Raw genomic sequence first — 17,457 nt, forward strand, 5'->3', positions numbered from 1 at the left:
ATTAACATGGTTAGGGATTTCTGAGATTTAAATAGCTCTTGGGTTTAAAAAAAAGTGTTTTGATGCACATATTCAACATAAAATAATAGATTAGACCGGACTTAATGAGCAGCTGCTCTCTATGATATACTTAAAAATAGTCAGATTTACCTGAATTCCATTTTTTTCCTAGGTCACCTGTTGAGAAGGTGCAAATTGCACAAATGATTTCAAGCTGAGATCGTAAAGCACACGCGCGCAAGCTCAACGTGTGTCTTTAGTGTGGAGTGTCTCCATCCGTGTGTGCGCTTTGGTGATGCGCGCGCGCGTTTTTTTCCCCCCTTTTTTTTCTCAGGTTGGCACGCACCGAAGTCTGCCAGCGGACGCTTGTGGTGGCATACCGTGACAGTGCAGCTTTACCAGAGCGGAGCCAGTTGAGACTCGAGCCCATCCATCCATCCGTCCATCCACGCGTTACCGGGGAAACAGATGGGCACGTTCGCGCTCGGACCTGTTGTTCATAGGATCATCAAGCTCAGCGTTTCGGCAAAGCCACGGGAATAAGTGAGTTTCTCCTGGGTTGGATCACGTTTGGGGCATCAGTCGTGCACTGCGCGTCTCCGCCGCTCATCAGATGATGCTGCTGCGTGTTCACGGGTCCTCCTCCGGTACCACCGGCATTACTCACGCACCGGCGGAGTGAGAACAGCTGAAGATGATCCTCAGATGAATAGGTCGGGGAAACTTTTTCTGGAAGACGTTCGGGGCAATTTGGATATCTGATTGCCACGACGATGAGTTTGTTTAACCGCAGCGGAGAAGGAAATTTAACAGGTGCATAATTGCCACTCGAGCATGAATCCCAGTGGCTTCTGGCGCCTTCTCCAGTTCGGAAGCTCTTTGGAGATCACGCGGGGAGCGCGCTAGTTGATGGCACTGCGCGCCGGGAGGACTTTGCTCTGGTTCGGGCAGGTTTTGCGCAGAGTTCGCGGGCTGCAGGGCTTGTGGTCCCGGCGCTCCAGCAGTCTGCTGTGTCTCTCCACCTGCCAGGACCACGATCAAGGGACCTGTTACAACCGCAACCGGTGTCCGAAGACGCAGCAGCAGCAACAGCAACACTGTACCTATCCGCCCTTTCCAGACTGCTGCTGCGCCTTCCCGGGGGATAAGAGGGGACATGAACCCCTCAGCCGCCGGTTCCTGCTGGCCATGAAGAGGCAGAACGTGCGGACGCTGTCCCTGATCGTCTGCACGTTCACCTATCTGCTGGTCGGGGCCGCGGTGTTTGACGCGCTCGAGTCGGACTTCTAGATGCGGGAGAAGGAGCAGCTGGAGGCTGAGGAGAAGCGCCTCCAGGGCAAGTACAACATCAGTGAGGATGACTATAAAAAGCTGGAGACCATCATCATGGAGGCCGAGCCGCACAGAGCAGGGGTCCAGTGGAAATTTGCAGGGTCCTTTTACTTTGCCATCACTGTCATAACCACTATAGGTGAGTTTCGGCTGCTTCTCCGCGTGTCTTTCACGCGAGGTGGCGAAAAGAGTCTCGTTTGGATATAAACGTGTGGCTTTTTAGAGAGCTTTTTTGCACTTCGTATGGTATGATGATGGACGTCGCGTGGTGTACCTGGTTAATCATTTCAGCGGGAGGAAAAGTCCAGACTGGGGTCTTTCTGGCGAGATGAAGGGACGTTATTAGTGCAGGACTCTGAATGCGCAGAAAATCGCTGTTATTATCACACCACAGGTGTGTCATTTGTTGCGTAATTTCAGAAATCACAAAAACTACATAAATAACTAGTCAAGCAAGTAGTTTATAAGTTCTAAGGAGAATATTTGCATTGAAACACATTTCTAACCTAAGTGTTAAAATCGTCACTTTATGTAATGCGTAACCTGAGGTGTTTGACACAAATGCACTTGACATTATATATATTTAAAAAGCTTGAAATCTGTACTTTAATGTCTTTTTGATTTTGTTAATGTGTTTGCATACTGAGATTTTAACGTGCACGAGCTGCTGAAGCATTGCATAATGATCTTTAAAGAGATATGGGAATACTAATTTTTTTTCTTGATTTTTATTATTATATAAAACATTTGTCAATATGGCATGATTATCTATATTCACAGGCAACATATGTAATAGTGTGGACTGTAGTGAAGTTTGTAGTTCAGCCTTGTGCCGTGGTGCTGAAAGAACAGCTCCACTAGACAAGAGTCAGCGTGAACGAGCACCGCACCACATAAAACATTCATAATCCATCTTTATGATCAGGCATCGTGACAGTTCATATGAGGACATGAGACGTGCTGGAGAGGCTCATAATCTCTCTCGCGCACAAACACACGCGCTGAGGTCAGATGAAGGCCAGAGTTTTGCGTGTTGCAGTATTGTATCACTGATTGAGTTCATTTCTCAATGCATCATCATTCAGTGTCATTAATGGATCAGTAGAAGCGCTGTAAAATCAATCCTGATGCAACAGGTGCCGGCTGCAGCTACAGCTGGGTCGCCCCTCACTGATCGTGCACATTATTATTGCAGCACTATATTGATATTCCTCAGACATTCTGGTTTTGGTTTCTAAAGCCTTTGTCTTAAGGATTAAACTTGTGCAATTAATGCTCAGTGTTCAGACTCCATTCAGATTTTGAATTGTAGATTCAGGCCATCTAAATCTAGATGTATTTGCATATTAATTGGTCTTTTCTTTATTGCGTCTGTTGAAGCATCTATAGCCGCTGCAAAGATGATGCTAAGTGTCATGACGACAGCAAAGCAGCATTTCATTTAGAACTGAAACACAGCAAAAACTTCAGCACTATTTCTGTGCTGCTTTGCGAGAAGTAAATTTCCTTCAGTAAATGCAAATCTATCTTAGAAATGTAACTCTGCTGCACCAAATATTCTCTCTCTCTCTCTCTCTCTCTCTCTCTCTCTCTCTCTGCTGCAAACGCTCAGGTGCTGGCTTCCTTTCACAGGTTAAAAATTTTGCTTATATAATCAGTGCTGGTCTTTTATAGGCCTTGCTTTTGAATGGCTAACGTTCCTCATTTTGAATACACACTAATTTAACAGCTGCTTCATTCCTGTTATGCAGCATCTTTCAAAATCTTTTCTGTTCAAAGAAAAGTATAAACCAGACTGATATATTTGCTCTGGTCAATATGTAAATTTTAATCTGATGATTAAAGCAGGGCATAAATGAAGAGGGGTTTGATTACTCGGTTTATTTATTTTTTGAAATTATAACATTTTCTGTCATTTTATCAAACAGGATGGAGTGAGAAATCAGTGAAGAGCATAAAACATCACAGAATTCCTCAAATTCATCAGTATTCCATGATGATGTCACTTCCCATTTCCTGGAGGATGACGTCATCAGGCATTTGCTGGTTTGAGGGATTAACATACTGTAGCTGGGAAGTAATACTGAGGACACAGGGGGGAAACTAAATTATTTACCAATTAAAGCAATAATAATAATTGAATTGAAAAAAATGAAGAAAAAAAATGAATATTTCTTATTAAATAGTACATTTGTCATTGTAAAATTAGCACCCAAAGACATGACAAAAATAATAAACAAGGTCAGAAATGCCAACAAAATGAACCTCATAGTGAATTCCTTTATTTTTACTTTATTAGTGTTATATTTATTTTCTTTTATTTAACTTTTATCATTTGATATATTTCATAACAGTTTGTATTGATTTATGGATGCGTGAATTTATTTTACATTCATTTGTTTTATTAATTTTATTTACATTTTAACATTTAATACTTTATTTTTGTATTTATTTTTACTTGAAAAAATGACTTCTAGTCAAAAGTGAAATGATTCAAAATTCATGCCATGTTTACTGTGAAATTGTAGACAAAAGTTAATAAAAATGAAATTGATAGATTTCCATCTTTAAAAAGTATGAGTTCAGTTTTTTAAATCATATTTGATATGCACATGTAAAAGTTCTGCGCCTGCTCCGCAGAAGTGCATGTTGTGTGTCCACACAGCAGGTCTACTGTACAGAATGTACTTGAGTGTTGGTACTCAGTGTGTTGACGGTGTTTTAGTAGTGTGTGAACAGCAGCATCTTGTGTATAATGAATAAGCATCCCGTTCTGTAAAAGGACACTAATGCACAATGTGTGTTCTGCTGTGTGCATTTGTATACAGTATGATCACGAGAAACACACACGCACATGCAGGTGAGCACACAGTGTTGTGGACTGAATAAACTGTCTGTTGCTTTGTGCTTGTAATTGCTGGTCATTTGTCGATCATTTGCAGATCATTGGAATATAGCTATTGGTTTTGATTAAATTTTTTACTAATGCGTCACTGATGTGCTCATGTGACTTCATACAGCTTTCTTTCTTGCTTTACCATTGTAATTCAGTGCTGTTTGGACATATACTATAGTGATAATACCATATCTGTTCCCCCTTTTTTTGGGCAGAGCAATGCTTTTTGAATATAATGTGGTACACTGTTATTTATTTTATTTTAAAATGTAATATACCATGGTGTATGGATATGCTAATCATTCAGTACTTTGATTTATTTCAAAGTAGCATGGTTTTACTAGTATTGGATGATTTAAAAACAGTGCTTAATATAATTGTTCTTTCTTTCTTTCTTTCTTTCTTTCTGGTGGTGCAAAAGCAGCAGAATGACTGGCTCTAGATATCCTCATTATCTCATCTGTGTGTATCATCGCATTGTTGAGAAAGAGAAAATTGTGTGTGTGTGAAGCCACACCTCAGCAGGACAGCCACAATACTGCAGTGCACCGCATGTGTGTGTGTGTTTACACTACTGCAGTATCGCTCAAAGCATCCTAGATCTGATGATGAGTATATTAGTAGTTCAGTTTGAAGTGCAAACTTCACTTTCCGTACCACCTGTTATGTATTTAAGATGAAATTTGTTTTTTTATTGAAATAAATCTGGATAAATAAATCTTTTTAATTCCATATACAACAAGACTGGTAAAACTATTTACTAGATTCATAAAGTTAGGAATTGCTTTTATACCCTGATAGGTCTATTTGGTTTAACTGAGATTGATATTATTGTTGTTTTTATGTGGACAATCAGACCTCTCTCTTCATGTGTACATCTGAGGTACTTATATGCACCCTTTAAGGGTAAATAAGGTACAAAAGTGTACCTTTTGAAAAGTTACCACTCCAGTGACAGCTATTGTACCTTTTTTTTTTCTTCTGAGAGTGTACTCAACACACTTTTTTGATTTCATCCAATCAGTTCCTGATGAAAAAAAATCTTTCAGAATAACCTGTTTCACACAATAAGTCTGATTATGGAAGTTAAACAGAAGTTTAACTTTACTGATTCCTGAAACTTTACGCAAACCATCTTATAAACTGTATTTAGAAGTGTCAAGAAACATCAGCATATATTAAATTATAAATGATGCACGTTTAAAGCTAATTCTTCCTGATTTATCAGTTGTTTCTCTTTTTTGACCTCTGTAACTAGTTTTTAATTGTGGTTTATTTAGCAAAGTGCTTTATTTGAGAATAATTCTGGCTGAATTGCTTTTTAAATCCTAAACAATCAGTAATTTGGCGGGTAAGATGTCAGGGTCACCAGGCTCAGATAGATGTTGTATAATTTTATTCAGTTTAGTACAATGAATTGAATTGAGCTGGCACATTCAGTCCATCACTACTGAATGTATCTGCACAGAAATGGAGAATTGGGGTCTGTATTTGAATTGATCTCTTGAGTCTGGATTTTGAAATGGAACTGGCTCGATCCTCAAGTGACCAGGTGGCTCAGCTTGGCTCGTAAACACGTACATTAGCAATGTAAAGTTTCAGCATGAACGCAATTCGTCTCTTTCCATTCTGATAGAGGATTCAAGCAAACACTCAAGCTGTGAGACAAGAATGGGGTGTATTTAAATCTTTAATCTAATATTAATTGCATTATATTATTTTTTACATGTTATTTTTAGGAAAGCATTTGATATTCAAATGAAATTCTTTTCAAAACAAGCACAAAACTAAATCCAATGTCCATTTGCTTCAAACTACATTAGTTTGTGTTGTTACTTGTCTGTTGAGAAGTTCAAGCGAGTTAAGAGGTTTAGTATGTCTGTGGATCACAGTATTTGATGGAAACCCAAACAAATGGGTGCAAAAGTCATATTTTTACATCATTTTTATCTTATTTATTTACTTTTTAATCTGTGATGTTTTTCACAATTGTATTTTTTATATCTATATATTTTACTTTTTAACATATGATGTGTTTCATAATATATTATTTTATATTTATTTACTTTTAACATTTGGCATACATTACACTGATTTTATTTTATTTACTTTTTAACATTTGATATGTTTTTGATATTTATTTGTATGTTTTTATACTTTTTAACATTTGAAATATTTCATAATATTCTATTATAAGCTTCACCCTGGTCCTTGTGCATTATTCACAGCTATTTGTTTGATTTTATGATTAATAATATAATAATGTAACATGATATTGTTCAGATTGTCAGTGTTTTGATTTAACCGAAGTATAAGACATTTATATTAATATTAATAATATGGCATAGGATTAGGAAAATTTAATTTTATAAGTAACAGATATAATTTTTCAGAATGACAGTTTATTTAAGTTTATTAATTTAATTTAGTTTTATAGGGTTAGGAAAAAATATTCATAAGCAACAGTTGACAAACTTGTTGATTTTTAACTGTCTGTTTGTCTATATATCTATCTATGATCCTATGCATTTCCTAAGCTCTCGGAGCACAGTTCGAGTGACAGTATGTTTTTAATAATTAACAGATGTATTAGTTTTGATGCGTAGAGGAGGCCGTGGATGTGCAGGAGTGTGTGTATGCATGTGGGGGGTGGAAATGTCAGAGTAGCCTGGAGCCTTGGTTTCCGTGGAGACACTGTGTGTCTTGGTCATGTGTGCGGCGCTAACTCGGCGTCGAGCAGATTGCGCGGGGAGCTGGTTCCACTTGCCGTGATTAATTGCTGGGAATGTTTCCACCTTTCCACAGAGGCTGAGTGCGTCTGAGTTTGTCCATGCAGCATGTGCTGTTCCGTACAGAGGCGGCCCTTCGCTGGCCATCACGCTTTACCCACTGCTCCGGGTCAGTTTGGAGAGCTGGAAAAAGTCGACCCCGGGGCAGTGGAAAAAGTCGATTCTGTTTATTTGCAATCTGAATTTAAAGAAACGAAAGCTTTTTGAACTACAAGCAAATACTTTCTGAAATGTCAGAACAATTATGAGTTATTTTGCTTTGTTGGCAGCAGTGTGAAGGAAAAATGCAGACAGGCACATTTCCAGCCCAACCAGTGGCAGCAGCACAGTAAACTGTCCTTGGACAGTAAGCTGTAACAAGGTCAGAAATTAACCAGGGCTCTGGGCAAAAAAAAAAAAAAAAAAAAACCCTTATACTCTATTCCTATTATTTAATTAATTAATTAATTTGTTTGTTAGTTTGTTCATTTGCTTGTTTTCTTTTAAATTATTTATATTAACGTTTTAACCTTTTGACGTATTTCATAAGTTTGTTGATTTAGTTTGATTTTGATTGATTTACTTATTTTACTTATTTTTATTAACTTTTTAACATTTAATATTTCACATTCTATTTTTATAATTAAAAAATATTTTAATGTTTATTATTTTATGTAGTTTTTAACATTATATATATTTATATTTTATTATTTTATTTACCTTTTAACATTTGATGTTTCATAAGTGTCCTGTATATTGAACTATGCATGTGCTTTTTCATTCATTTGTGTTATTTTAATTTACTTCATTTTATTTATTTTAATTTATTTTATTTTACTTTTTAAAAATTGCTGCTTCATATTGTATTTTTATATTTGTCATGTTTAGTACTTTTTAAACATTTGATCTATTTCTTTTTTTATTTTTAGTATTTCTATTCAGTTTGATGTTTTACAATAATTATTTATTTATATTTGTTAGTGTTTGATATATCATATTTTATGTTCATTTATCTATTTTCATATTTATTTTTATTATTTAATATAAATGTATATTATATTGTAATTTAATAATAAGTCTCAGCCCCATCCTTTGCATTTATTTGATTTTACAAGTAATGGACAAGATGGACAATTTAATTTAATTGAGTTAACTGAAGTATTAGAAATAAATATGAATAAATTAGTCACATGCTCTGTGTGTGTGTTCTATAGGATAAGAAAAAATATCCAATAATAAAGGTATGAAAATTGCCCTGAAAACCAAGTCTAAGGGACAATTATTAAGTTAATTTCTGATCCTCTGTCATGTGTCCACTTACCTACTTAGAGCAAATCAGTTAGGGTGAACGCTACATCACCTAATTAATATTTCTAATGATAAGAGTTATAATATGTCCTCCTACACTTTTCAGATCAATTATACTCTCCTAATTGTGTCTATCCTGGGACTATCATGAGTTTGGAGCGGATCAGTGTTTAAGAAACCTGTTTGAGAACAGTCATGATTCCTTTTGGTGACGTCAGTGGCACAAAAATAATATGTTTTACATTCCCAAACTGTTCAAAAAACGTCTGTACAAAAACACAAGAATGTGCCGTGTGTGATCAGCAGAACGGCTGACGTCATTCATTCTAGACTTCTAGATCTCTAGAGTGTGTGGAAAATGTAGCAATTAACATTCCCATCATGAGCATTCTCGTTCCATAAAGCACAAAAGCTTGATTGCACAAAATATAAAGTTTTTAGTAAGCGGCAGCATCTTGGATCAACAGCAGTGGCTTTTATCAGCGTGTTACTGTGGAAGCATTAGACCGCTCACTCCTTCTCTCTGCTGCTATTTTTAGCTCCAGCTCTACAAGCCCACAGTCACACTCGGTTGCTTATCCAATAAAGCCAAATCGATTTTCCACTAATTTCCAACATGCTCTGCGTATCTATTTCTCATATAGACTATATCATCTGACAGAAGATCCTTATAGCGACCAAAATAAGAGATAATCGACGCGATAAAGGCATCTATCTATCTATCTATCTATCTATCTATCTATCTATCTATCTATCTATCTATCTATCTATCTATCTATCTATCTATCTATCTATCTATCTATCTATCAGTACCTTGTAGGAAATACCATGGTAATACTATGCATTTATTTAGGAATATAACATGGTAATGCTATTTATTTGTTCATTTGTTATTTATTTATTTATACATGATGTGTACCATAAAAACACTTTTATTTTATTTTGTTTTATTTTATTTTATTTTATTTTATTTTATTTTATTTTATTTTATTTTATTTTATTTTATTTTGTTTTGTTTTGTTTTGTTTTGTTTTGTTTTGTTTTGTTTTGCATGTACCATGGTAATACTATTTATTTATTTATTTATTTATTAATTTCTTTATTTATTTATTTAGGCATGATGGCATATTATAGTACTGTGGCAGTATTATGATACAGCTATGGTAATACTATGGTACTTACTGTATGCCATGGTACTAAAATTTGTTTATATATTTCTTCCAGTTATACCATCACAGTACATGTCCAAAAATGGTAGTGCCATGGTTCTTTTTGTACTGGTTTGTTGATGTTGTTTTTTTCCATATGAATACCATGGTTCTTATGTACTGTGTGTGTGTGTGTGTGTGTGTGTGTGTGTGTGTGTGTGTGTGTCTGTGTTACATGCTTTTTATGTTTCATGTGGTTTTGGGTGTGTGGTATTATAGCAATACCATAATTCATTCTTTCTTTCTTTCTTTCTTTCTTTCTTTCTTTCTTTCTTTCTTTCTTTCTTTCTTTCTTTCCTCCCTCTCTCTCTCTCTCTCTCTCTCTCTATGCATCACTTGTAGCACTGCTCTGAGCACAGGGGATGATTTGACCTTGTGTCTTTTTTTCATCTAGTGACTCGGATCATCTTCCCGTTCACGGAGAACTGCAGAGATGGGAATCCAGCTCAGTTAGTTTTTTAGATGAATTCTTTTTTTTTTTTTATTGCACAGTGTTATGCTGCTTTTTTTCCCTCTACAATACCTTCTCCATTGTGTAACAGTAGCTGCATGGCACTTTGCCATTTTTATGAGTGATCTGTTTTTCAATTAAGTTCAGCTGGCTTGCCGTTGAGGTCTTTCTTTGCTGACTGAATATGCGGTTACAACACTTTCATCGAGGGGAAATGGATGGCGCTCTTAAAAGGGTGTTTTTATATTGTAGTACATTTTTATTGATGGGGGTTTTAACAGGTCAGAGATATATGCTGAGCGCTGTTGTTTTCACACAGCACTCTGGACAGGTGCTGCACTGACAGGTCAAGCTAATGAATGAATAAGAAATAATTGCAAAAATATAAGCTGATTTAGATGCATGCTATGTGCACTCTCTTAACAAATTAAAATAGGCCACAGATATACTTCATATCAACCTTACAGTGTAACAGCTGAACCTTTGGGAGGACTGATTCAGCAGAATTTGGCAGAAATATTAATTTAATTAAATAATTTACTTAAAAACATTTATTTAATTATATTGGAAATACTTTTAAATTAATTTAAATATGTTTTACTTTAAAATATAGTAAAGAAAAATGAACGACAAATGCTCAAAACACTTCCACTGAAAGTGCATTTTTGTGCAATAATTGATTACTATAGGAAATAATAAACAATACATTTCCACTGTAAGTGCATTTCATTTTATTTAATATTTTATTAAAAATATATATTTAAAAAATATATATTCTGAAAAATTCATTTAATTAAATTACATGAATCTAAATATGAAATAAATTAAATTAAAAATATTTTTTGCACAAAATTGCAATTCATTTTTCAAACCAAGAAATTATTTAATGTGTTCATTTATAGTAATTGAGTATAACTTTGAGTATATTTAGCATTTATTAAATTGAGTATTTAACCCAGTTTCATGTGTGATTATTGTAGTCATTCCTCCGAAAGCATTAGCAGATCTATTCATCCATGAAGGAATGTTGCAGTGCATGCTGGGACACACATCGGCATGAATAAAACATTAAGTTCTGGTCAGTGCTGGATTATAACATTGTTTGAAGATTTTCATAGGAGCAGGGCAGCATGTAACTGTGCTGTACGTCTGTGTGTTCTCTCTCTAACACATGCATGTTCACGAGGGAAAAAACTGCGAAATGCAGTGATATGTAGATTATACTGTATGTGTGTCTGAGAAAAATCGGCTCAGGTCTGTGATAACTGGCATTATCTTATTCATAGAGTTGCAAATCAAGTGAGCATGGAGGAGATGTTTAAATCTGCAGAGACTGAGAGAAAGAGCTCTGTGTGTGTGTGTCATAGTGAAAGCATATCATCTCTCACTGGAAGTCTCAGCATAAACACAAACCGCTGTTTGATTGACAGCTCTCAATGGCCCTTGACTTTGGTTTTAATATTTCTTTATTTCTTTCACTCTCGTTTTTATTGCATAAGAACGAGAAGGCCGTAAGATATCAACAGACACACACACACACACACACACACTCTCTCTCTCTCTCTCTCTCTCTCTCTCTTCTGTGTGCTGCTATGATTTTATACCTGTGACTGAGAGGAAATAATAGTTTTTGTTAAAGGAATAGTTAACCCCCCCCCCCAAAAATTTCTGTCATCATTTTCTCAGCCTCTTCTTGTTCCAAACCTGTTTGAGTGTCTTTTTTCTGCTAAACACAAAAGAAGATATTTTGAAGAATGTTGATAACAGTTTAACCAAACAGTTGACGGTAGCCATTGATGTGCATAGTATTATTTTTTTTTCTTCCTCACACTATGGAAGTCAATGGCTACCGTAAACTTATTGGTTACCAACATTCTTCAAATATATTCTTTTAAATAAAGAAAATATATTAGAAGAAAGAACGAAGAAATATAACAGAAGAAAGAAATTCATACAGGTTTGGAACAACTTGAGGGTGAGTAAATAATGACAGAAATGTCATTTTTGAATGAACTATCCATTTAATACAATGTACAATGGTCTTTTGAATATGTATTATAACCATGTTTTTCAATGTTCATCACAATCTTAATGGACACATATGATGGGACGTGCCATGACAATACCATAGTTTTTGGGAAGATTTATTATAGTAACAACATATTTGGGGGCATTAACCATATCCTCAATTTTTTAACCATATAAAAACATTTTTTTTATGGTACCATGGTAATACTGTGATTTTTGGATGTACAGTATACAATAGGCATTTTGGGATATTTGCCATATAGTAATCCAGTTGCACTTTATTTTACAGTACGTGTACTTACATGTACTTATAGTGTACTTACAGTGTATTTATCTAAGAAAGTTCTGGTAATACAAGGTAACTACTACTAGGTTTAGGAGTAGGTTCCGGGTTAGTGCCTAGTTATTACATAGTTATTGTAATTACTATAATAAGTACATAGTATGTACATGAGGAACAGGACTGTAAAATAAAGTGCTACCAGTAATCCTATGTCTTTATGGTGATAACATGTTTTTAGGCATTTAATATGGTTGTACAATATTTTATTAATAAACTGTACATAAACTGTGGCAATTCCAAAGTACCATATTGATATCACATTCAAAGACCATGGTATTCCTTGTAGTACATTTGAGTATGCAAAATACAATAACATAGAGAATATATTAACTTGTTTTATTTCTTAATTAATATTCATCCCCATAATGTCTCCAAAAGTAGATTTTGCCTTATTTAATTTACTTCTGGGGATAATTATAGTTATGTAAATGCATACAAACACATACATTTATGTACGCACATTTTTTTACTACTCTTCACTTCTGGCATGCTCATTCTCTCACAGGTGGGAAAACAAGGTATTTAAAGCTCATTAGCAGTGTGTGTATGTGTACTGTATGTGTGTGTCTGCATATTTGTGTGTTTGTGCAGTTGGACTCAATCTGCTAAGTGGGAGGAAGATTTTAGAGGCGGTGTTGAGATTCATTTAGATAATTACACATTATCTTCTTCTGTCTTTACCTTACGCTCTGCATGGGCGACGCAAACAAGAATGCAGAATGTCTTCCATCCGTTTAAAGCATATCTGTCGTCATATCATAACGATTAGTCCGCTGCATCATTGATCGATGCAAATAACTTCAAATGCATTCAGAAGGACACGTGCCCTGTCAGATCACTTGGCAGGATTAAAAAGATTATTATAATGAGCTCTTCTTGTGATAAAACACCACATTTGATAAAAAGAAGGCTTGGAATTCATTTACTGTACATTGTTGAGCATAATCATTTTTGGAGTTGAATTGGTACAAGCTGAGAATGAATTAAACCGTGGATATAATTACAGGCCATTTTCATAAAGGCTGCAATTTATTTCAAGTGATAAATGGTGGAAAATATGAAATATATACATAATTTCTACATTCACTTACAAGAAATGAGGGGCTGAGTGCTCAATGTGGTCACGACTTAATTTTGAAAGACATCTGGGGAAAAGGGCAGCTTCGTGTGAGATGAATTAAACAAATCCGTTTCTTCACAGCGTGGCGCTTTTGAGGCGCAAAGTTTGATGACTTTCACTGTGGCCCCATAAAGTATTTGGGCACTTAAGCTACATTTAGAAATCTATGAACATCACTGCATTACATAACTAGATATTAAAGTACAAATATTAAAGACTTTACGCCAAGGCTGTAAAGTGTTTGGTTATCAAGTCACATGTGATCCAATTTAGTTATCTTCATATGGTAAAGCCACGGACCTTTGTATCTTCCAATACCATGTCTACAATTACTGAAGGGCTGGTTGGGTAGGTTGTTTGGCAACAATCATTTAAGTCTTCCCAAAGTCTTCTTGGTGCCACTAGTGAAATAAGCCACATACTGTATATAATTAGATGAAACATATTTGATTTGATGGTAAATGATGGTGTTTTAGTATTCCAACCCAATGAGATGACACATCTCACAAACTTGGCAATGTTAAGCTAGTAAATAAATTATGAAGTGATTGAGAACTAACTGAGGTGTCTAGACAAGGGTCAGGTTGGTAGAAATAAAGCTAATAGGGGTTTGGGAGATACAGGAGCTTGTGTGCAGAAATGAGAAGTTCATGTTTAATATTACAGGATGTTAAATGTCATGTTTAGATATGGGGAACTACTGTATCGATAGCTTTAGGTTTATTTGCTTCTGCAGATACTGTAAGAGCACCAACAAGTTGTAAGAGCTACTTGTTTTTCTTTTTTGGAGGTGGATTTAATAGTTCTGTATTTAATGAGATTAATGCAATATTTAAATATTTCGAAAATCTTCGCTTTAAGAAGCAACAATAATTAATAATCATGGCAGAAAATAAAACAAAAAGATACACATCTATAAAAAACATTAAAAAATTATTATTAAGAACTTCTTTTTCTTTTTTCTTCTAAACATTCCTGGAATACCGGATGTTGTTCAAGTTCAACTAATGCTGACAAATCAGTTGGCTTTCATAGATACTATGGAAAATGTAATGACACTTCAATATGCATACCGTAACTTTAATATGAACTATAATATTAAAGTTACGGTATGCATATTGAAGTGTCATTACATTTTCCATAATTAAGAAATCTGTTAAAAATGATTTTACCATGGTGACTATGTGGCCACCAGATGGAGCAGTTCTAACTTTTCCTTAAGCTAGTGCACTTGCAGTCAAGCTAATTACCGTTTATGAGTTATTTTACAAACAATAATAATGTCCACTGTGCAGTTTAATTATGCCTGTTTATTCATTTGCTGAAAGTGATAGTTTACCCAAAAATGAAAATTCTTTCATTAATTACACTCTGATGTCGTTCCAAACCCGTAAGACCTTTGTTCATCTTCAGAACACAAATTAAGACCAAGAGGTTTAAAACCAACAACACACAGCAACCCAACAAATACAGTAATGCAACTGTAATGTGCCAGGCTCAGAAACGTAGTAAGGACATTGGTAAAACAGTCCATGTGACAACAATTTTATGAATCTGCGAGAATACTTTTTGTGTACAATAAAAAAAAAGACTTTATTCAACAGTTCTTCTCCTCCAAAGTCAAATCACGTATTCCGCCATTATCGAGATAATAAGAGTGTTTGTGTGTGTGTGTGTGTGTGTGTTCAGATTGTTGTAGATTCACATATAACAATACCATATCACAACACACCCTCCCATCTCAACCTTCTCATAGAACTCATAAAACATTCAGCATGCCAGTGGACTAACATCAAAAAAGTACATTTTATTAATAAAACATTGACATGAAGCAGTTATTTCCCTTAAATATTGATTTCTGAATATGGTATAAAGATGTATCGGACACATGAATCTGTGGAAAATCTGGAAGTTGTTTTTCTGAGTTGATCGGTGTGTGTCCTGTAGTCTGTAATGTGAAATAAGTGTGTGGACTCCATTATTATTCAAAGCAGCGTGAAAATTTTAAATTGTGTTTTAAAATTTTTATACGGTAGATGATTAAAATATGATGTATTAATGACTTTATTAGAGGGCACTGCTTTCCTTTTAAATTGACAAAGAGAAGCTGGTCACCTCTTCTCTCTCCTGTTCTCGTAGTATCTCCTCATCTCATCTGTTCTCCTGGTTTAATTCCTCCTTGTCTCGTCCTTCTTGTCTTTTCTCCCCTCATCTAGAATCTTCTCATCTCTTCTTTCCCCATATCTTCTCATTTAGTCTCTTCTCTTACACCCCTCAACTTGTTGAGAAAGTCCTGCAAGCTAAAAGAGGACATATTGATCTATGAAGTTAATATCTCACCCTCCTCTCCTTTCATCTCCACTCCTCCTCCTTAATTATTCTCTTCCTGTGAGTCAGCATAACTAATATTTGGCTATGCTCCTCATCTTTTGTGCTTTCACTCTTTGTTTTGCCATCCAGTATGAGGTCTGGTTGTCGACTGACATCTTGATGCTTCCCTGCTGAATAACAATAAAGTGTAGCAGGTGTTAGTGATGTCATTTCATGTCGGGGGGTTATGTTTAATGAACAGTCTTATTGCAGGAACGCTCCCAGAAATCGTGACTGGTGTACTTGCACTTCTGACACAGACTGTCTGGGGTAAAGTTAATATTTTTTATGACAGGTTATCTCTCTTCAGAAGATAATAGTGTTATTCAGCTCAGTTTAGCTCAGTGTTAATTTAATTGAGTTGAATAAAATTGTTTGTATTGCAAACTCAGTTCAGTTAAAAAATGTTGTTCTCATCTGATGTGTACTGTATTTTATACATGTACTGTATAACATACATGAAGAAGCCAACAAAGGATGCACCATAAATGCAGTCAGTAAAACTCATGTGCGTATTTATTCATAAATTTTCCATATTTATTACTGTTCCAAAGTCATGCAATAATTTTATGTGACAAACAGCCTGAAATTTAAATGATCCTTTACTGATAATATCTCTCCAGTGAGTGCTTAAATGCTTAAATTGAATCAACTGAATCACTGAGTTGAACTCTATCAGATCAATGGTATTCCTGAATGAATCATTCAGACCAGGGCTGCATTTCCCATTAAATGATGTAACTTTCTGATTAACCACAACCGTATGATGCATTTCTTGTGGAAACAAACTACCTAGTCAATCTGTTTCCTGAACACGGCCGCATCTCCATTGTTTGAACCACATTAGTTCATCAATATAGAGCCATTGTTAATAATGTCATGCGCATGTGGTGGAGTAATAACTTCTGCTATTTAACTAATTAAAGATCTCTAATGCTGAGTTCACACTGCACCATTTTAGCACAGATTTTTACTCGCCGACAGGTTGTGAGAAATCGCCAACAAATGCCCAAAATCAGAGGAAAATTGGTGCTTGTTCATGTGAGTGACAATCATGCAGTGTGAATTATTAAAGACACAATCTGAGAGAATCAACCACCCGTTAAATATTTGGCATGCTAATTATCTGGACCTGTCGGTGATTCAAAATCCTGCTGTGTAAAATGAGTTCTGACTGAAAAACACATCAGCAATAACCTACAGCCAATGAGAGAGCAAGATAGGCTAGAGGGCAGTGGGAAGTTTGGAGAGTTATATGAAACATAGTTTGTGGACCAGACAAAGTAGTCGGTGATTCTTCCTATTATAAAATCATGCAGTGTGTAACCTCCTTTCGCCGATCCCATGTAGTGTGAACACAGCAGCAACTGAATGCTATCCCAGACAGTCCTGCAGTGTGAAAACAACGGTGATTGGATGACTTTGAAAGTCATGCAGTGTGAACTCGGCATAAGATGCTGCTATATTGAACATGTCACCTGATGACTATTTTACTTTTTTTTTTTTTCATTTTGCTTTATTTGATGTTTGATTCATTGCAGGTTCCCTCTCATGTCATACTCCAGGGATCTTGAAAAACAGCGCTTATTATGCTTTTATATACAGTGCTGTGAAAAGGTTTTGCCCCCTTCTT

At 35.4% G+C, this 17,457-nt stretch overlaps 1 protein-coding gene across 1 annotated transcript in view; it reads left to right on the forward strand.

Annotated features, from left to right (window-relative positions):
- Positions 1–17,457, forward strand: part of LOC109102835 (potassium channel subfamily K member 9-like) — a 46,708-nt gene continuing 29,251 nt past the window's right edge. Inside the window, 1 exon segment of the mRNA XM_042745223.1 lies at positions 1–1,471. Within this exon segment, the coding sequence (XP_042601157.1) occupies positions 910–1,471 (562 nt within the window). The 5' untranslated portion in view covers positions 1–909.

Source organism: Cyprinus carpio, chromosome B19 (assembly GCF_018340385.1).
Source record: "Cyprinus carpio isolate SPL01 chromosome B19, ASM1834038v1, whole genome shotgun sequence".
Lineage (NCBI taxonomy): Eukaryota > Metazoa > Chordata > Actinopteri > Cypriniformes > Cyprinidae > Cyprinus > Cyprinus carpio.